This window comes from Drosophila teissieri, chromosome 3R (assembly GCF_016746235.2).
Source record: "Drosophila teissieri strain GT53w chromosome 3R, Prin_Dtei_1.1, whole genome shotgun sequence".
Lineage (NCBI taxonomy): Eukaryota > Metazoa > Arthropoda > Insecta > Diptera > Drosophilidae > Drosophila > Drosophila teissieri.
In genome coordinates this window covers 342473-365000 of record NC_053032.1, presented here as the reverse complement: position 1 = coordinate 365000, position 22528 = coordinate 342473, and the positions used below count along the sequence as shown (strand labels likewise).

The 22528-nt window shown below is 42.6% G+C and overlaps 1 protein-coding gene across 8 annotated transcripts in view; it reads right to left on the bottom strand.

Moving 5' to 3' along the window:
- LOC122620870 (unconventional myosin-VIIa) overlaps positions 1–22528 on the bottom strand; it is a 1106244-nt gene that overhangs the window by 816966 nt on the left and 266750 nt on the right. For 7 of the 8 annotated variants that reach the window (XR_006326158.1, XR_006326157.1, XM_043798541.1 and 4 more), the window contains exon 7: positions 6190–6764. Coding sequence is in view for 6 of the 8 variants with exons in the window: in XM_043798541.1 (XP_043654476.1) it covers positions 6190–6764 (575 nt within the window). In the remaining 2 variants the exon portion in view is untranslated. Of the gene's footprint in view, positions 1–6189; positions 6765–10301; positions 10417–22528 lie in introns of those variants that run through there. The other variant, XM_043798546.1, reaches the window with a different exon arrangement.

The window sequence follows — 22528 nt, the reverse complement described above, 5'->3', positions numbered from 1 at the left end:
AACAAGAATAGAGAGGGCAACAATTACGTAAGATATTTTGAAATTATTTTTATGAACTATTCTAAGACAAAATTTATTACAGCATGCCTCATAGACACGGGAAGCCCAATTTCGTTCATTGAAATTAGTAAAGTACCAAAAGATATTATTGAATTACCAGTTTTAAGTTCATTTTATGGATTAAATAATAGTTCCTTAAAAACGTTATGAACTATTTTAATAAAATACACTTCAATTTAATAATTGTGGCAAATGAGTCTATGAGTTATGATGTGGTTTTGGGAAGAAATTTTATGGAAGCAGGCAATTTGAAATTGGACACCTTGAAAATGATTACAGTGAATAAGATTGAAAGTCGAAGTAATAATAAAGCCGATAAAATGTTAGAAGAAGCAAATATGTAACGGGTGTTTTTTTTAGAGGTATAGAACTTTAAATTGCAATAAAACAACGATGGATTATTCGATTGACATGAATTTTATTGACATGAAAGATAATCTTGTGGCATTACATTTTAAATATGATTTCTGGCATATGACCGCCACGGCTGGCTCGGATGTAGTCCAATCTGGACGTCCAATTTGCAATGACTTTTTCCAACATATTTGGCCGTATATCGGCAATAACACGGCGAATGTTGTCTTCCAAATGGTTTAGCGTTTGTGGCTTATCCGCATAGACCAATGACTTTACATAGCCCCACAAAAAGTAGTCTAGCGGTGTTAAATCACAAGATCTTGGAGGCCAATTCACAGGTCCAAAACGTGAAATTAGGCGGTCACCAAACGTGTCTTTCAATAAATCGATTGTGGCACGAGCTGTGTGACACGTTGCGCCGTCTTGTTGGAACCACAGCTCCTGGACATTATGGTCGTTCAATTCAGGAATGAAAAAGTTAGTAATCATGGCTCTATACCGATCACCATTGACTGTAACGTTCTGGCCATCATCGTTTTTGAAGAAGTACGGACCAATGATTCCACCAGCCCATACAGCGCACCAAACAGTCAGTTTTTCTGGATGTAACGGTGTTTCGACATACACTTGAGGATTAGCTTCACTCCAAATGCGGCAGTTTTGTTTGTTGACGTAGCCATTCAACCAGAAGTGCGCTTCATCGCTAAACAAAATTCGCTTATGAAAATCGGGAACAACAGCAATCTCGTTTTGGGCCCATTCGACGAATCTACGCCTTGCTTGATGATCCTTTGGTTTCAATTCTTGCACGAGTTGGATTTTGTAAGCACGCAAACCAAGATCCTTCCGCAAAATCTTCCATAAAGTGGATGGACACAGATCCAATTCCTGTGCTCGATGGCGGATGGACTCATTCGGGTCTTCCTCAATGCTACGCTCTACAGCAGCAATAGCTTCTTCTGTACGCACCGTACGGCGTCTCTGGGGATGCGAGTTATCAATAAGAGTAAACGCGGTGCGAAAACGGTCCATGGTTAATCGAATTAACTGCTCTGATGGACGATTTTGTCGACGATAAAATGGACGTAGTGCGCGATACGTATTCCGCACAGAACCATTATTTTCGAAATAAAATTGCACTATTTGCAAGCGTTGTTCAGGCGTGAGTCTATTCATGACGAATTGCCAAACCAAACTGAGAATAAATCACTTGACAGCTGTTAAATCGGTCGCCATCTTGAACAGTAATGCCAACTTAAAGTTCTATACCTCTAAAAAAAACACCCGTTACAATAATAATAAAACAGTTACCAATAGTCGGTAGGGTAGTAGTGAAAATCAAATGATTAGTGACAAGATTAGAAAAAGATTAGGAAAATATGCAAATTTTGAAATAAGCACAGTGGAAAGGGTATTGTTTGAAATTAATGTAATAGATGACAAAAAAGGTGACCAGATAGATCATAATGCGAGATGTGAATTCACTGAGTTGGTAGAAAGTTGTTATGTTAATAAAGTAAGACCGAAAGAACCGGAGATTCGGTGTGAGATACAACTAAGATTAGAGGACTCGAAACCGTTTAGCTGTTCGCCGAGAATATTAGCATATAAAAAAAAATAAAAGTTTCAGATTATTTTAGATGAGTATTTAGAAAACGGGATCATTAAACCGTGTGAATAAGAGTGTGCATCTCCAATAGTGTTAGTAAAAAAGAAAACAGGAGATCTAAGGTTATGTGTTGATTACAGAAAACTTAATATAACGATGGCTAAAGATAATTATCCTTTGCCATTGATTGATGATTTTTTGAATAAGTTAGATCTTGAACATGGCTACTTTAATAATTTTGTTGATAAGGAATCAATTAAATACACTTCGTTTATGGCACCTTTAGAACAGTTCGAATTTTTAAGGATGCCGATGGGGTTAAAAAATGCACCGACGGTTTTTCAGAGATTTATTAATAGAATTTTCGAGAATATGATAAGGCAGAATTAAGTTATCATATATATGGATGATATAATGATAGCTAGCAAAGGAATAAAAGAACATATGAAAGTACTTAGAGAAGTTTTTGACAGATTAACGAAGAACAAATTAGAGCTAAGAATGGACAAGTGTGAGTTACTGCAATATTTAGGATTTTTAATAACAGGTAAGGGAATACAGGTCAATAACAAGGGAATAGAAGCAATTAGCGATTTCTCAGTACCAGATAATTTGCATGGTGTCAGAAGCTTTTTGGAATTGTGTGCATATTTCAGAAGATTCATTAGAGGTTTTTTAAGTATTGCAAAACCTGTATATGACTTATTGAAAAAAGACAAAGAATTTACGTTTGAAAAAAAAGAGTTAGAATGCTTTGAGAAACTTAAGAAAAAGTTAGTGGAAGATCCAGTGTTAGGTTTATATTATTATAAGGATAAAAAAGAGTTACATACAGATGCAATTGCACAAGGTTTTGGTGCAGTGTTATTGCAAAAGAAAGAGGTTAAGAAAAGGCACCCTATATTTTATTACTCGAAAACTACGAAGAAGGATGAGGCCAAATATCATAGTTTCGAACTGGAAACATTAGCTATCCGTATGCATTAAGAAGATTTAGAATATATGTACAGGGAAAGAGATTTAAAATTGTTACGGACTGCAACGCATAAACGTTAAATAGAGTGGAAATAAACCCTCGGATTGCGAGATGGGCATTAGAACCATAAGAGTACGATTTTGAGCTAGTTCATAAAGCAGGGAAGCATTTGCAGCATGTAGATGCATTAAGCAGAAATACGAATATATTAGTGATAGAAACTAATAGTTTTGAAGATACTTTAATTATTTGTCAAGTAAAAGATGATAAGTTATAAGATTATAGGAAAAAGTTAGAGAAAACGGAAGATACATTTTTTAAAATGAGAAATGGTGTAGAAAGGCAAATGATGGAAGATTGTGGTTTTGTGTGCAGAAGAAATTGAAGAAAAAATGTTATACAAATATCACAATGAATTAGGGAACTTAGGTAGAGATAAGTTTATTGATGCTATTGTTAAGACTTATTAGTTTTCGAATATGAACAAAAAAGTGGTAAGGCATATAGGAAATTGTTTGAGATGTGTGGCATTTTCACCAAAGCCCGGAAAGAAGAAGGAATGCTGCATAGCATTCCAAAGGGGAACGTGCCGTTTGAGATAATACACATCGATCATTATGGACTGGTAGATAACGGTAGAGTACAGATCCTTCGTTTGTAATAATAGACGGATTCACTAAGTATGTAAGGCTATATGCAACAAAGACAGCGAACACAAAAGAAGCAATTCTAGCATTAAAGGATTATTTTAGATCATATAGCAGATGGGGGCAGCTGTTTTACATCCGAAAAAGTTAATGGAAGAGAGGAAGAGAGTTTGGAGATTCTGAACCAAGAGAAAGAGAGTTTGGAGACTCTGTACCTGGAGAAAGAGAGTGTGGAGACTCTGAAAATGGAGAAGGAGAGGTTGGAGACTCTGATCATGTAGGAAGAGAGTTTGGAGAGACAGACGGTTTCAAGGAGAGTAACGGTACAAGCTGGACAGTGAACCGGGACAACGGAAAAACCGTGGACTTTGGATCCGGAGACTAGAGGGATAAACCGTTAAAGGAGGCCTATATAACCAGGCCGAACGCTGGAAGCGGGACAGTCAAGGAGAACGAGTATACAAGTCAACAACGTAAAGAAACGAAGTCAGCAGAGGAGCTACCGCCGTGAGAGTCAGCAAGGGACACGATCGCTACGTCAAGACGTTCGGGACAAGGAAAGTCTCCGAATTGAGACGCAGGTAGCTGAGGTCTAATACGACGAAGCACGGGGAGTCCGGAAGCATTCAACAGGCAAGGCCGAACCGAAGAGGGTCCCAAATAGGCGACAGGAATTGTGGTGTAGACCCGGTCGACTGGGTCGGATACTGCGTACGTGAACTCGGCGATTGCCTGCTGGGTCCGTGCGATCCGAGCAGGCGTGGTACCGGCGCCACCAAAAAATCTACTGAGCTAGCCGCACGTATTCCGTAGCGAGCAGACCAATAAAATCAGTTCGTTAGAATATAATATTAAGCACATAAAGATAGCGACAGGTTCACCTCAGGCCAACGGACAGGTATAAAGGGTCAATAGAATAGTAGGTTGCTAAACTGACAGACATTGAAAATGGGTTGCATTGGGATGCAGTTATTGAATATGTAGAATTTTCTTTGAATAATACAAACAAAGAAGTATACCGCAATCTCCGAGCAAGATGTTGTTTGGATTTGAGCAAAAGGGGAAAGTTATTGATGAGTTTAGACAAAAATGAAAAGTGTTAGATAACTTTAGTGAAATTGGAGACTTGAAAGAAATTAGAAAGAAAGGAGCGGAATCGCAATTAAAAGCACAGAGTGATATTCAAACAAGAAAAAAAGTGGAAAACACAATCGAAATGATTTCAGATAACAACTTTACTTACTTATGACCGTTGTCATCAATTTACTTATTTTATTGTTCTTATATTTCAGACGCGCATCATTTAACCCATTCATGGTGCTTTTTTTCCAATTAAAAACAAGAGAGAACGCTATAGTCGAATTCATCGACTATCTGACACCCGTTACTCAGCTGGTGGAAGTGCGCAGGAGAGTCTTCAACACTGACAGTTTTTGGCGGTTTGTGGGCGTTAAGGTGGGCGTGGCAAAATGTTTTTTGGCAAATCGATAGAACTTTACAAGACTAATACAAAAATGAAAAAATATCAAAACATTTTTCAAAAGTGTGGGCGTGGCAGCTTTGGCCTGTTTGTGAACGTCAGAGTGAGCGAGGCAAAAAGTTGTTTGGCAAATCGATAGAAATTTACGAGACTAATACAAAAATGAAACAAAATTAAAACATTTTTCAAAAATGTGGGCGTGTCAGTTTTAGGCGGTTTGCGGACGTTAGATTGGGCGTGGCAACATGAATCGACAAACTTGCGCTGCTTCTATGTCTCTGGAGTCTGCATGCTGAATCTCAACTTTTTAGCTTTTATAGTTCCTGAGATCTTGACGTTCATACGGACGGACATGGCCATATCGACTCGGCTATTGATCCTGTTCATACTTTATATGGTCGGAAACGCTTCTTTTTGCCTGTTACATACTTTTCAACGAATCTAGTATACCCTTTTACTCTACGAGTAACGGGTATAAATAGATATAATAGGAAGAAGAAAACAAGTACGCAGTACAAAGTAGGAGATTACATTATGGTTAAGTATTTTGATAGTACAGAAGGAGTTGCTAGAAAGCTTATACCTAAACATAAGGGTCCATATGTAATAGAGAAGGTATTAAGAAATAATAGGTTTTTAATTAAAAATGTTGAAGGTTTTCAATTGGCACGTAATCCATATCAAGGTGTCTGGAGTAGCCAAAATATTAAACATTGGATAGGGAGTAGAAAATGAATTTGTATAATTAGGTGTACGAAAATTGTAAAAAATAATAATAGCTATAAGTTGAAAAAACATATATAGAGAAGAGGCAGACCGCAAACGGAGTCAGTCAAAGGCCTACGCTTATATTATACCCCTACATAAGCTCCTTTAAAACCCTAAATTGTAGGTAGGGACTTATTCAAACTTTTATTGGGCAAGTGGTGCTATTTTATTTTTCGCAGCTGTAGAATTTTTTTGCGCCGTTTCAAAATTACACCTTGCAATGGTTGGCAACATTCGACAGAATTATTTTAATTTTAAACTAAAACTAAAACTAGTCTTTTATGATACTTACCTCTTTTATTTTTAAAGGAATTTCCGTGATATTTCCCCGAACGTTTATTTGGCGAATTAATAAAACCTTTTTAAAATCACAGCGATTAAGTCCCAAAAGGTTTGATATAATCGATATCACTTCTTGGTCTGAACTAGAAAAATCGGTGACTTCTCCATCAACGTCTATGAACTCTATATTACCTAGCCACAAAATGGAACTAAGCACTTTAAAAACGCCATCTATAACAAATTGGGGAATTTGTAAAACCGTAAACGCCATGGTAACGGCATCAAACTTCTTTGACTCTGAGTTCATATTTATTTTTTCGGAATTGGACGTATTTAGATATTTGTAAAACTCAGGTGGCCTTAAATTGAAAGATTTTGCTATGCCAATATTTTTCTGGCCCTGAGCTACTAACTGATACATAATATTATAGTTTCGTTCCCCTTCACTTTGAAATGTTATCCGAGATTGTTCGAGCAGGTAATCCTGAATTACGCATCCTTTAATACAGTTGTAGTCGTCGAAGCAAACTTGCATAAATTTACCAAATCTAGAACTGTTGTCGTTTCTTGTTGTTTTGGCATTTCCTGTAATGGGTAGGTAATACAAAATTTTAATTTTAAATGTGCGAGTTTCATGTAGAAGGAAGCTTTTCTGAACCTAATAACTATATAAATAGAGACATAAATATGCATATTTTTTCTGACATATTGATAGAAATAGGAAAAAAATAGAAAAATTAAATTTAAAAAAAAACCTTTCAAAAGGAGAGGCGGTTTGTGGCCGTTAAGTGGGCGTGGCAAAACGTTTTTTGGCAAGTTGGTAGATTAATAAAATTGAAAAAATATCCAAACATTTTTCAAACGTTTACGCGTGGTTCTTTTGGGCGATTACATCCTACAACATGCGTCTATGTCTCTGAAATCTGCAAGCTTAATCTCAACTTTCTAGCTTTTATAATTCCGGAATAATATTCCCGCCTAAACCGGACGTGTTTTTATTTCTAACGACTTCGCTCTCAGAAATAGTCGAAGAGTGTGCAAACTGTCACCGAAATTGCACCCCGTGTTTGCTGCACGTTCACAGGTGGAAAAACGAGGATTCAACACTTCTTTTTTCGGACAATTGTAAAATATAAACAATTTTGGCGGGAGGCCTGGCTGACTAAACAGCTGATAGCGATGCCAACCGATCGCGAAGAACGCGGTGGTGGCCGAGTTGATAGAGCTGCCAACCGACCGAATAAACCGAGTGGCGTTGCCAGAACAACTGTGCTGCCACACTTTGTCCGTTTGGAGCGAATCATTAAAATTCAAATTTGAACATAAATTAGAGTTGCGTATTCGCCGCTGACGTGTGAAGACGCGTTTTTTGTCCGAGCTCCGTAAAAAATTCGTTTGATTAGAGAAGTGAATGCTTAGTAATTTAAAATAAATATATAATCAGGAAGCGAAAGAGACACTCAGTGTCTCAAACATAAATCGTGATTTATTTATTTTTATTTCATCTAAATTAAAACAATAATTAAATAATAAAACTATGAGCCAGAACGATACTGCAAACGCAGACAACGTGCGGTCAATAACCCATAGCGGCATAGCGACATATGTCCTCGCGACATATCTCCTCCCAGTACATTTTCGTGTAGGAGCTATGTCGCTTTTATTTCGGAGGAAATAAAAGCGACATAGCTCCTACACGAAAATGTACTGGGAGGAGATATGTCGCGACATAGCTCCGCGCGGAGATGTGACGCTTTCAAAACGACATATCTCCTCCGAACTCAAAAAGACATATCTCCTCCGAGCTCAAAAAAATTTCGGGAGGAGATATGACGCTTTCAAAACGACATATCTCCTCCGAGCTTAAAAAAACTTCGGGAGGAGATATCACGCTTTCAAAACGACATATCTCCTCCGAACTCAAAATGACATATCTCCTAGCGGTGATATATATTATGTATATGATATTTTAGTATATATGGTATATATATGTATGTACATATGTACATACAATGTACATATGTATATGATCATTTGCAAAGAAAGACACGCGCCAAAAGTGCGCTTTTCTAAGTACGTACATATATAAATGCGCATAAATACACGTTACAATTTTTTTTTAAAATTTTACATTTAAGTATGTTATTATATTATTATTTTATACAAATTCTTGTTTGGTCAGTATATATATTCTTTAAATAGTTTTTAGGTTGCATTCTGTTGTGGGTTTAAAAATAAGATTATTCTTAATAAATACTTGAAGTTGTATACAAATATTTTTTTCTGTGTAAACGTCAGTATGACTTGGCGCCACTGATCTTCTTTATTTTGCGACCACAGCCATTTGATTTCGGTTTGGCACAGTGTTCAGTCGCTTTTTAAGGAAAAAATAAGAAATGGATATTAAATTTGAATTTAAGGAGGGAAGCCGAGCCGGGTGCTCCACATTATTGTATACGCCAGATGACAATCAGATCTATGTTAAAAATAGACAATTAAAAGAAGGTGACATCGCGTACGTGTGTCGTATCAAAGACTGCAAAGCTCGGGTTTATCTAAGTGCGTATAAGACTCGCGTTTATTCGAAGACGGAGCAAGTGCAGCATTTTCATGGTCCGCAGGGCCAGGAAATGCAGAAAATTGAAGTGCTGTCTGAAGTTAAAAAAAAGTGTCAAAGTAGCTCCAATAATGACACCAAAAAAGTTTTTAATGATGTTTTGGCTGAGTAAGTAAATTCCTTGTGTTGTTCTAAGAACCGTTAGCGCTCTATGTACATGAGCCTTTAGCGCTTCCGTAAATACATACATACTAGAGGTGGGCGCGGCGTACAGGCCTCGGTCTTTTTCTTGGGACTAGGTTTCGTGCACGGGCCACCTCTAATACATACATATGTACATACACGGCACCTTTTGGATGTTATCTCTTTGTTTGCTGGGTTATCATGTACAGCCTTAACGGTTCTTCGAACAAGAGGGTATTTTTGTGATATATATTTTTTTATGTTGAGTGTGTAAATACTCTTGAAAAGTACACAATACAGAAATACACAAGTGCATTCATAATACAAATCCTTTTTTGTTCTCTAATTAGAAAAACGGAAGGACAAGCGGAGATCGAAGTCAATTACGACACTGTCAAACGCACTCTGCAAAGAAAGAGGCAACCCTTTCTACCCAAATCTCCAACTTCCGCAGTGGACGTACTTGAAGCATTTAAAGATGAAAACATCATGAGTCGTTTTGGGATGACCAAGGGAAGTTCTCCGAATGTTTTTTTTAAAAAACTTTACACGTCTGGATCATTTGCATATTGCATATTTTCGTCGGACAAGGTCATTACTTTGATGCAAGCAAATATTGAGGAGCAGAGTCGGCTTTTTTAATTGATGCTACATTCAAAGTATGCCCGTTTGGAGATTTTAAGCAACTACTTATTATTTACATAAAGCATATGCAGAAGGTATGTGTTTTACTTGAGTTTAATTTAATGTCAAAATTTATTTGTTTTTATTATTATGTAGATCACCCCATTCTTATTTGTCTTAATGACGCGCAAAACGGAGCTCTGTTATCAGCATTTATTCACCTATGTAGATTCAAATATTTGTTGCTTAAAAGGGGCATCATTTATTTCCGACTACGAAACAGCGATGCGGAACGCCTTAAAAAACTTGCATCCTTCCATGAATTTTTATTCTTGCTGGTTCCATTTTACTCAAGCATGCAAGAGAAATGCAAGAAAAACATATGGTCTAGAAAAAATGCTTAAATGCAATAAACCGGCTTATCTTCTATTTATGAAATTCTTGTACTTGCCGCTATTACCGGATACCAAAATTGTCGAAGCATTTAATCTTCTCGAAATACAAGCAGCTGCTCTAAGCAAGGAGAACTTTTCTCCCTTTTTAAAATATTATAAAAAACAGTGGCTTATAAAGATATTTTAAAATACAATAAAATTATTGCTGTATTAATTTTTCGATATATTTTCATCATTTATTATTTGTTTATTTTTTTTGTAGGAAGGACCTAAAAATAATTCAGTTTTTAAACGTTCGACGCGGACCACAGGCTCTGTTGAAGCATACAATGTGAATTTGGGCAACAAAATACGAGCAAAAGGGCACTTTTTTAAATTTGTTGAATGCATCATAGACGCCGAATATGAAAAAAGTCGGGAGTTCGCTCTGGTTTTTCAAAACGGTGGTATAGGCAATCAGACGCAACCAAAGCAGTTTCTAGTAAGTAAATATAGAAATAAATTAAATATTAAACAAAAATATTATAACATGAATTTTTTATTATGCAGGACCGTGCTCAAAAAATTATGAACTGTATGGAGATGTTCGAGAAAGGCGAAATCGATATTCAGGTGTTCTTGGCACGGACTGTCGGTCTAAATGAAACATTTTCAAAACAAGATCTTTTTTCTGGAATGTGTTCCGACCTAAACTCTTCCACATCATCGTCATCAAGTTCATCAAATTTAAGCCAACTCTCGGATTCGTTATTTATACAACAAAATCCTTGTAATGTATGCTTAATGAATCCGAAATCTGTAATGCTTCGCCCCTGTAACCATGTCAACATATGTAGTACATGCTGGGACCAACTTGTCGATAACCACGAACAAAATGGAATTGAAACTAATCCCAAATGACCGACCGGCCAACAGGAAGTCGAAGAGGCTATAAAAATTGTATATATATATAACTAAATAAATTTAAACAATGTAATAGCAATTCGTTTTATTCATCCGCAATCTATCTGAAATTTTTCTGCTGTGTCGTTTTTAAGATGATGTATCTCCAAAAACGACACATCTCCGCCGATAATAAGCTGGATGAGTTGTGTCGTTTTCAAAACGACATATCTCCTCCCGAAGTTTTTTGAGATCGGAGGAGATATGTCGTTTTCAAAGCGAAATTTTTTCGTTTTGAAAACGACATATCTCCGCTAGGAGGTATGTCGATTTAATTTCGGATGAGATATGTCGCGAGGACATATGTCGTTACCCCCCCATAGCTCGACGAACCGTTGCTTGCCAACAAATCATAAAAGAGCGCGCTCTTGCTCTCCCGCACTTCTAGTTCCGACACAAACCCCGCTATCTCCAACAAAAAAAACCTGGAGCAATATCGACAGCTCGACCAATTTCGTCGTTGGCTGCATCCGCTCACGCTCTCACTGAGTCAGCGAAAACAAAAGTGCAAGAACCAAACGGTAATGCTGGTCTACAAGCAAAACAAAACGAAAACAAAAAAGTTGGGTAGACCATCCAGACTGGAATGGACCGCTACATTACAATCAAGAGAAAACTTAGCCCTAAAAATTCCCATGCAGGAAACATGCCGAAAAATATACGCAACAATACCACCTTGATCAATAATGGAACGCCCGCAAATACCAACAGATTCGCTTTGCATGCAGACACCACTGAGGACGTGCCACTGGAACCCGGCGGCTGGGCCCGTAGTGATGCAGACAGAGCCAACACATTTGCTGTTCACCTACAAATGTATTTACACCAAAAGAAGCTTCTAGCACTTTCGCGCTACCGACCTCACCCGTTAACTTCCACCAGCAACACACCTCAATTGTATTCCGTCCAAAAGAAATAACCAAAATTATTAAACACAATCTCAGCCCGAAAAAATCCCCTGGATACGACATTATAACACCGGAAATGATCACATTCTGCCACATTCTGCAGCTCTTCAATGCCATCACCGAATTTGGTTACATCCCACAACGATGAAAGAGATCAATAATAATGATAATAATTCCAAAGCCTGGTAAGAACCACACAGTCCCCTCATCTTACAGACCAATAAGTCTACCTTTATGTATTTCGAAACTATTCAAAAAATTCCTGCTTATCCGACTTAAACTTCATCAGAGCGCCCACAACAAAACCCAGCCCATCAATTTAGCTTTCGTGAAAGCCACGGAACCATTGAGAAGATGAATTGAAGTACAGTTGTATTTTTAGACGTATCCCACGCATTCAACAGAGTCTGGCTTAACGGCCTAACGTTTAAAGTTAAAACCTCCCCACCCGAAAGCACTCACAAACTTCTAAAGTCATACCTCTACGACAAAAATTTTGCAGTGCGGTGCAACGCTGCCATTTCCGCTGACCTTAAAATCGAGGCTGGAGTCCCCGAAGGCCGAGTTCTTTGTCCCACTTTACACCTCATCTGTACAGCCGACACTCCTACAAATAGTCGCCTTACGATACCCACGTTTGCCGACGACACAGCTATCCTAAGCCGTTCAAGGTCCCTGGGAGTACAAAGGAAGACTCACATGGCGCAAGCACATTGAAGCCAAAAAAATTCAACTTAAACTTAAAGCCAACAACTTACACTGGCTCATTATTGCTGGCTCTCCCCTCAGCCTAGACCACAAGGTCTTACTCTAAAATTCTGTATTGAAACCTATCTGGACCTATGGCTCACAGTTATGGGGCAATGCCAGCAACAGCAATATTGACATCATACAGCGAGCGATTCTGAGAACCATCACTCGGGCACCGTGGTACGTTTGGAATCAAACCATCCAAAGGGACTTAAATATTTCACCTGTCATCAATGCAATTACGGAACTTAAAGAAAAATACCATAGCAAGCTTTCTTCGCACCCCAACCACCTAGCGGATGGTCCATCCCAGCAAAGAAATTTTTAGGGTCGTAAAATCGAGGAACAGTTGGAAATATAAAATAACTGTTAAAGAATTTGTTATTGTTGCGATTTTTTAACCTATTGTTATTTCTTATACAAGAAGAATCAATAAACTCCCCAAGCTCGCGCGTTCCAAACATCGCGGTCGGCCGCCGTCGATCACCCGAGCCCGCTTTAGCGAAGTAAACTGTGTGGGAGCGCGGCTCTAGTTTAAGCTTGAACTTTTAGTCTAATGTATGCAGCCGAATAAAGCAGAGCTCTTATCCACGACGCCCCCGCTTCTTCATTCTTCAGTCTCTCTGCTCTGCGCCGTGGGAGTTCGTTTATTTGCCTCCAGCCGGCCGCTTATTTTGGAAGACGATCGCCCCCCTACAAAACATTGGTCCTTCGAGCCAGATAAGGATACTCTCCCCTTCTGCCAGCAATTAAATTTTTTCACTGATGGTCTTCAGCAGAGCTCCAAACATTAAATTTCGGTCGCACTGCTGTAAGAATATTTTCCGTGTCAATTCCACATCCGTGAATTTTCCCGACACACCTAATCGATCAACATTTTTCCTTTCAATCCGTCTCCGCTTCGCTTTTATTCGCGGCGCCGTTCTCTTTCCTTACATAAACGTGCAAACGGTCGCAGCATATGTATTTACATATTTGCATTCATCACATACATATGTACATATTTTTATGTGTCGGCGCAATTTTAACTCCGCGAATTCACAAAGTGAAAAGTAAAATTGTGTGGTAAGAGAAAAGGCAATATTTATATCGGCCAACTGGTGTGCACTGTGTTCGGGAATTTCCATGTTTGGCGGAAAGTCCGCCGTGGTTGCGATTTTTTTTCTCATTTTGGTGTGAGCCATTTTTTCGCCACATAATTTTTCTGTCCTATTACAGACATTCAATACATCTAAATACAGTCCACTTCTCGACGCTTCACTGTGCCCTTACATATGCATGCATGTATTCCATATACGTATATTATCTGCCATATTCCAGGAACTCCGCTACGAAATTAATATAAATACAAATTAAAAACTAAGCATTATTACAAATCCATTAGGGCGGGACCTCGATTGATTTTTTATCCAAAGTTTCGATTTAACCGCTGCAGAGACCGTGGTGTTGTTGCTGTTTGTTCTCCCTCTCTCTTGCGTCCCTCACGCATACACTGCTTTGCCGACGGCATAACAGCCAAGGTTTTAATTTCAGTGATTTTGCGATTAATATTTTCTGATTAATTTTTAAATTATTTTCGGATTTCGGAACAAGATTAACCTTTCGTGGGCCTAATTTGGCTTTCTAACCCAACAAAATATAAAAAGGCTCAACGTCCGAGCGACGAAATATTAATATTTCTATTCACATATTCGTGTCCGACAACATCGAGATATCGGATCTTCTTGCCTCAAGTTCCCAATTTTGTTGTCCAATCCGCATACAGCACCATCCGCCCGTAGCACCAGTCAGCCGTTGAAGTTTTCGGACCGAATTTTCTTCGGTGGCGTTCCGAGCCCGCGCGACTTTTGCCAGTTTCGGGTCCTCTCCGGAGTCGCGGCGCACATTTATTCGTGTGCCACCCGGGTCGTGCCGGACGCGCTCGAAACAAAGTGCATATATAGATGGTAGTGTGACCATCAGCCGGCAAGTATTTTTGTTGTTTTGTTTGAGTCAAATTATTTGCCGGCAAGCGTTTTCAGAACTTGACTTTTTAGTCAACCCAGTTTTTTTCAACCGGCTTCAGCGGCCGCATTCCATTTGGAGGTTCACGTAATTCGTCTCTTCTTTTTTTTTAATTTCCTCTTTTTTCTTATTTATTAAATCATCCTTGTCGTCGTGCGTCACGTGGAGTTGCCTTAAACGGCTACCCTACGCATTGGTTCCCGAAAGAAAGGGCAGACTAATCCGTGGTAGTAGAACACGTTTTATTCTGGAAGAATTCAATGTTTCACAATTGCAACTAACTTAACTTATTAGCTCACCGCAGTGTGTCCTCCAACTCTTACACGACAATGAAAGCTTAATTTTCCCGGCAACTTACAATAGCGAAAAACAATGTGCCCAGACACATATGGGCTTACAAATCCTTCCATATTCGGACTTCTCAAAAATACTAACTAGCCTATCGATAACAATATTCGATCCGCGACATCCCCGACCCCGTGAAGAACCGCTTCACTCAAATCCAAAACTGCAAGTTTAGAGACGGGTCGCATCATTGTCCTAGATAGGCCGTTGTCGTTCACGCGCACCTTAGCGCGTCTGACGACTCCATCAGCTCCGCTGTAGATCTCCTCCACGATGCCCTTGCGCCACTCTCGTCGGGCCAAGGCAGGATCGCAGACGAAGACCATATCACCCTGGTGGATGGGCTCCGTTCGGCGGCACCACTTCTCGCGGCGCACAAGCGTAGGCAGGTACTCCATGACCCACCTCCTCCAGAAACGGTCTCGTAGCAGGCGAGCAATCCTCCACTGCTTCCTCGTAGAACCCTCCTTGGGCAGCTCCGCATCCAATCCAGGCGTATCCGGCAGATTGGCTACTCCCTTGAGTAGATCGTTTGGCGTCAACGGAGCCTCCTGGTCCGCATCCACAGGCAAGTGGGTGAGCGGACGCGAGTTTACAATATTCTCCGCCTCAATCAGGAAACTCTCCAATACATGGTCCCTCGGCGCAACTTCCTTTAGGTTATGACGCAGTACTCTCTTGACGCACTGCACCATGCGCTCCCAAACTCCGCCCTCAGACGGGTTCGCTGGACAATTAAAAACCCATTCAATGCTTCTGCTTGACAACTCACTCTGAAGCTTCTCCATCTCGAATACGTCACCAAAGCGCCTGGCTTCCCTGTCAGCTCCCACGAAGTTCTTGCCGTTATCGCTGCGCAGTCTATATACTGGCCCTCTACGGCAGACGAAGTTCCTGATCGCAATTATGCAGGAATCCGTCGACAGGTCATGCGCCAGCTCCAGGTGAATCGCCCTTGTCGTCAAACACGTAAACAAGGCGACCCAACGCTTCTCCTTGTGACGGGACACAGTCACCAGCAGTGGCTGCAGCCTCCTCGCGTATCCTTTAGACACGTAATCCTTTATAATCCGATCGTATTCCTGCGCCAACGGCTTGTTGCGCTTCATCTTCTTGACGTTGACCAGCCTCCTGTACGCCATCTCATAGCTCGGTGGCAGCACAACGTGGTCGTCCTTCCAGAGTAATCCCGTCTGGTAGCGACGCCCCACTTTCACCGTGGTGTCTTCGAGTATCCTTTGGGCCCGAACATCGTCGCTGGCTGCGACCGGCGGCGCGGGCTTCACTCCAAAGTTCTCCATGTCGAAGTAGTCCTCCACCATCTTTTCCATCGCGTCATCCACTGACACGGCAAGTAGGCAGGACCTCGGTGACGGCGTGGTCGGTTGCCCACTTACAGGCCCTAACACAACCCAGCCCAGCTCGGTTGCGGCCGCATACGGTCCCTCTCGAGCGAACCGACTCGTCCTAAGTGGCAACCCCAGATGTCCGTGATCCAGGCCGATGAGCAGCTTCGGCACCACGTTGCTGTAAGGCTTCATCGGCAGACGCGCATCCCTGTGCACGCCATGGACATCTCGTCGGCTCAATGTCTGCATCGGCAAACTCAAACTCGAAACGGCATAAACGTTTTTCAATACATGGCGAGTGGGCTTTCCAACTCCACTTATCTTCAGACTCACCACGTTGGTAGGCTCTCTGGTTGCCTTACCTCCAAACCATTGGATATTTAGCTGCCGACGCTCTCCTTGCACTCCAAGATCCCTTCGTAGCTCGTCATCGATCATCGTGACGGAGGAACTCTCATCTAGGAGCGCATACGTATCCACCTTTCGCCCCGCTCCGTACAGCGTAACCGGTAGTATACGGAACAGTAGACGGCCTCCTTCGGCGTCAACGCAGCTCAAATTCCTCTGCATGGGCGCTCCCGCTTCACGCGGAGCTCCTCTCTCCAGGCTGTTGCTGGGAACGGCTGGCTGCCGGTTCCTCTCCTGGTCCCTGTGACCACCTCGTAGCGAAGGCCTCCTGGCCGGGCTGCGTCTGGAAACTGCTGGCTGCTGGTTCCATTCGTGGCGTCTGAAGCCACCTCGCTGCAGCGGCCTTCGCTCCTCGTCCGCACCATGTAGCAGACGGTGATGCTCCCTTCGGCATCCATTAAAATGGCACTCACCTTGCGTATAGCAGGATCTAGCCGTGTGCCCGCTTCGCAGGCAATTGAAGCAGAGCCGATGCCTCTTCACATTGCTCCACCTTTCCTGTGGCGAGGCTCCAATAAATTCTCTGCAGTTCAATATTCCATGCTGTCCTCCACATATGGGACAACCTCCATGCCGATCATCCTGTTAATCGCATTCATTATGGTCGACGCTTGCATGTAGAAGTCGACGCCTCGGCTCCTTTCCCTCGACGTCCAAAACCGTGCACACCACGTTTGCGTACTCCTGTAGCCACGCGCTGAAGTGGACTACAGTGGGAAAGCGCGCAATCGTTGCAGCATGCCTGGCCCAGTCCACTCGCTTGCTCGTTGGCAGCTTGGCCACAAGCTCCTCCATTAGGGTTGGGTTCCCCAGGTGCTGCTCCGCCTTCGCTGACTGCAAGAAGGCCGCGAGGTTACTCACTCGTGTTGCGAAGGGAATTATCTTCGCCAAATTGTGCTCCGAAATTGGCTGCACCTCTCGCACGTTGTTGAGCTGGCTGCGTATAAGCTGCTCCGGTCGTCCGAACCTAAAGCGCAGCTGCTCCATCACGGCGCTGACATTTCCTGGATGAATCAACAGCGCCTTCACTGCCTCGCGCGCTTCATCCTTCAGCGCCTTCAACAACCTCTGGTTGTTCTCCAGGTCCGTGCTCGGGTCGTCTCCACGAACGCACAGCTCAAGATCGGCCACTCCTTGGGCTGCCCTCCAAATATAGGCAAGTCCGGAAGCTTCCTTGGCCCATATGCTCCCTGGATTCCACTCGGCGTCGTCGCGGCGTAGGATCCGACAAGTGCTGTTGCCGCATTGTGGATGCTCACGCCCGGTAGCACGAGTCCATGCGCTGGCTGCGCAGTGCCTGTTGCACACAGTGGCTCCACAAAATAGTTGCTAGTCGTTAGCAATGGCGGTCCACTCGAAGATGGCGGCAGCGTGCAGGCCGCACCGCTCGCACCGTCACCGTTGTATGGCACCGACCCGACCCCGTTACTGTTGGCGCCAACTGCGCTTGGGCCAACTGCGATTGGCGCGCAATTGGCGGTGATCACACTTTCCAGGGATCCAGCCTTCTCCAGCTCCCTCTCCAACGCTGCGATCCTTTCCATGAGTTCCAACGCGAGGGGCTGGTTCACCTCCGGTACTGAACTCGCAGCTGTGACAGCAGTACTTCTAGGTTGGGAAGCTACTGTAGTCACCGTAGTGGCCGGGCAAGGAATCGACGCCGCCGTGATGTTCACCCGCGTCCGAGTTCCTGCTCCACTACTGGCTGGCTGCTGACTCACTGTTGTTATAGGGGTGGCTTCCCCTCCGTTCAGCCGGGCAGTCTTCCTGGGGGAATGCTGCATCTTCCCCAGCTCCAAAATGGCGGCGCCTCTGCGCGTCCAATATGGCGGCGCCTCTGCGCGTCCAAAATGGCGGCGCCTCTGCGCGTTCAAAATGGCGTCTCTGACGCCTCGTGCCGCTGGCTGCGGCCACGGATGCTTGGCGCTCCTTGCGCCTTCTGACCGCTGGCTGCGACCCGTTCGTATCGGCGTTCGACGCTGGCTGCGTCCCTCTATGTCGCTGACTGCGACGCCACTGTCGCTGGCTGCGACTCCTCTGCCGGTACGTAGCGCTGGCTGCGCTCACACAAATCATCCTCGCTTGCCGTCTAAACCGTCACTCCAGCTCCGGCAACTCTCTAGCTGGCCGTCTAAACCGTCATTTCAGCGCAAGTTGCCCCTGCAGTCGCCCTAGGGCTGCGAATAAAAGGCTGTCGTCGTGCGTCACGTGGAGTTGCCTTAAACGGCTACCCTACGCATTGGTTCCCGAAAGAAAGGGCAGACTAATCCGTGGTAGTAGAACACGTTTTATTCTGGAAGAATTCAATGTTTCACAATTGCAACTAACTTAACTTATTAGCTCGCCGCAGTGTGTCCTCCAACTCTTACACGACAATGAAAGCTTAATTTTCCCGGCAACTTACAATAGCGAAAAACAATGTGCCCAGACACATATGGGCTTACAAATCCTTCCACATTCGGACTTCTCAAAAATACTAACTAGCCTATCGATAACAATATTCGATCCGCGACAATCCTTTTTAAGGGACTAACAATAAGTTTTCAAATCTTATTCTAAACTAATTAATTATCATTTTATAAAATGATTTGACTACGTGGCGTAACAAATTTAACGCTGGGCTGGTTGGTCGTTGCGGTGTAGTCGGCTTGGCTGCGTACTTCAATACTGAACTGCTTGAACTGCATTTGACCGTGAACACTCGTTGGTATAGGTAAGACTTTAGAAGCTTATGGAAGTTTTGAGGTAGCAGTTTTATTATTTTAAACATATGTAAGTCCATCCAACCAAAGACATTAGAATAACAAGATGCGTAACGCCATACGATTTTTTTGCACACGATTTTTTGGCTCTCTCGAAAAGCCAGAGAGCGGAGAGCTCTAGAGCCAGCAGCTCTCTTGTACGCATACAGCGACAGCTGACCACTGTATTGGTGCACACGTATGCACATGCATTGTAGAAATGAAAAAATTTGCCCTTCATCTTAGAAGTTCTTAGACTTTAAATCAATACTATTTTTTATAAATTGACACCACTTAAAAATTCTAGTCTTGCATTGCCTTAACATAACAATTATTCAAATTCAACACAGAAATAATAATAGCACAATTTTTGTACATAATAATGCATAATAATTTTAAAATATGACTTTATATTAGAATAATTGTCAATAGAGTATTCAGCGTGCGACGTGTGAAAAATATAAGAAGACAATGATTCTTCGGTGCTTATGTCTGCACTTCGTGCTTCAAGAAATCAATTTTGCAATAAACAGATTCCATATTTTTATTTCTTTTATATATATTAATTTTTTAATTTTTAATTTTTTACAATTGTAATGGCCTCCCCGTGGTGTTCCCTGGGTACCGATTATTACATATTTATATTACATATTAATAATTATCAATATAAATATAAATATGTGAACGGTAGCTAATTCGAGCGGCGATTTTATTAAATTATTATTAATTAATTTTATTATTAACGAATATTAAAAAAACTTCTTTCAAACCATAATAGTTTTGAATCGAAATTGACCAAAACATTAATCAAATTCGTTTCTTAGATCAAAATTGATTTCGGCCCGAAAATCGTCTTCTAGCAGAAGCACGCACACATGCACACTATCTCCTTTAATGTTTTTACTCACACAAGCTATACAATTCTATTTTTAGTTTTTTACGCTCTGAATTTTTGGCGAGCGAAAAGAGTGCAATTTTGGTCGTCACCAAAAAAGTGGCTGCATAGTGCAAAACCAATGTATGGCCGTTACGTATCTTGTTAATATAATGTCTTTGATCCAACCATACCCTATCGAATGCTTGTGCAACGTCTAAGATTAAAGCTGTGCAATATTCTCGATATTCAAAAGCAGTACGAATTTCTGTTGTGATGCGGTTAACCTGCTCAATAGCTCCATGTTTAGCTCGAAAATCAAATTGATACGATGGGAGTGTATTTTGCGTTTTGAGGTGGGGACTGATACGTAGAAGCAGCGTTTTTTCAAATAACTGGGACAGACAGCTAAGTAAACTTGTTGGCATGTATGATGATGACTGTGTTTTGTCTTTCCCTGGCTTAGGGATCATAATTATGATTGATTTCTTCCGCTTTTGAGGGAAGTATCAAATTTTAGTGATTGCATTGAAGAGCAAGCAAATTTGTAGAACTGCACACATTGGGAGCGCGATGATCATTTTCGGGAGGCGACAAGAAGTCGCGTACGATCCCTTCGATCCGCATCTCCGCGGCCGTCTCATTTAAAGCCAAAGGCTGCCACTACTATTCAAAGGGCAAAATGCGACGAATCCGTCAGTACCACCTTCGGTCCCTCATCAAGGTTTACTCGATCGGTCGGAAAAATGACGCAAAGTGTGGTAGATGTCGCCCTAAAAAAGTTCATTGCCACGACGGACCGGGTTATTACTAGCTTACTTGAAGCTAACCTCCACACTCCTCCACGCCTCGGAACCTGAGAGATTTTCTCCGCAGATGTGCCGAGCCCATCTGGACGAAATCCGGTCCTTATGGGAAAATGTGAAGAAGGGCTATGATAGCTGCTCCGATCTCCTTTCCGTGTCCGCCGAGGATCCCGCCACCTTAACAGTGCTGAAATCCAAATACAGCTACTGTTATTCCGTCTATTCGAGATGTGTTGCCAATCTTCAGGAGATAATAGAAAAGGAGGTCGTCCAGTCCACTCAGGCTTCCGTCAGTGTTCACACACCTTCGACTACAGGGTGTCGTCTTCCGAGAGTGGACACCGAAGTTATCGCTAGTGATTATCTTCGGTGGCCCATATTCCGAGACCTTTTCACAGCGATATATTTCCAAAATCCTCGTCTTGTGGGCGCAATCCATCCAAAACAAGTCCGAAATTCCAACTTGGAATGAGATGGACGCATTCCTGACCGAGCGCCATCGTACTCTGGAGGCCGTCGACGAAGTCCGGCTTAGCGGTTCGGGGCAATTTCCGCCGAGATCGGCAACTGCGAGCGCCCCACCGCGCAGGCTTAACTCATTCGAGACCAGGGTGGCTTCAGCCCCCAAGGGGTGTGATCTCTGTTCCAGGGGGAGCCATTCTTCGCTTATGTCCACATTTCCTCGAAATGGATGTGAATGGTCGCTCCGACTACATCAAGAAAAGGCAGCTTTGCTTGAACTGTTTCGCACGAGGGCACCAGCATCGGGATTGCACTATTACAGAACGGCTGTTCAACTTAGTCAAACTTCCTTTCAAGACTATCCAGGCCAGGTGGGAAGTATGTTGTGACGCTCGCCTTGCGCGACCCCGAGCACAATGGTTCCGAGCTAACATCTTCACGATCCTTTGCTCCGGCTCAGTTCCTCCGCAACGAGCAGCGACTGAAAAAAGATCCTCTCCTCAAAGCCCAGTATGACGCTGGGATCCAAGAATACCTTGACTTAGGTCACATGGCCGAGGTTCAAGCGGGGCAGGTCTTACAGTCCGCCCTAACCATTCAAATCCTAAAGTGGCAATACTTTAGGTTCGTCTTTAATGCAGACGTCGAGAAGATGTACCGGCATATTTGGGTAGACCCCAAGCATACACTTCTCCAGCGCATTCTGTTTCGCAATTCCGATGGGGACTACGAATTAAAGGCGGTCACCTTCGGGCTCCTTTGCTCCATTCCTGGCGATACGGTTCCTACAACAGCTCGCCGAAGAGTCAGATTATCCGACATTTCATGTACGTCGACAACGTGCTCGCTGGGGTAGACTTAAAGACGGAGGCGCAAGCAGCTATCCGACAGCTTCCAGGGGCCCTGTGCTCAGCGGCGTTCCCACTTAAGAAGTGGACGTCCAATAGCAAGGCGATTTTGGCAGACATCTCCTTCGATCTGATTTTCTCGAAATCGACGCA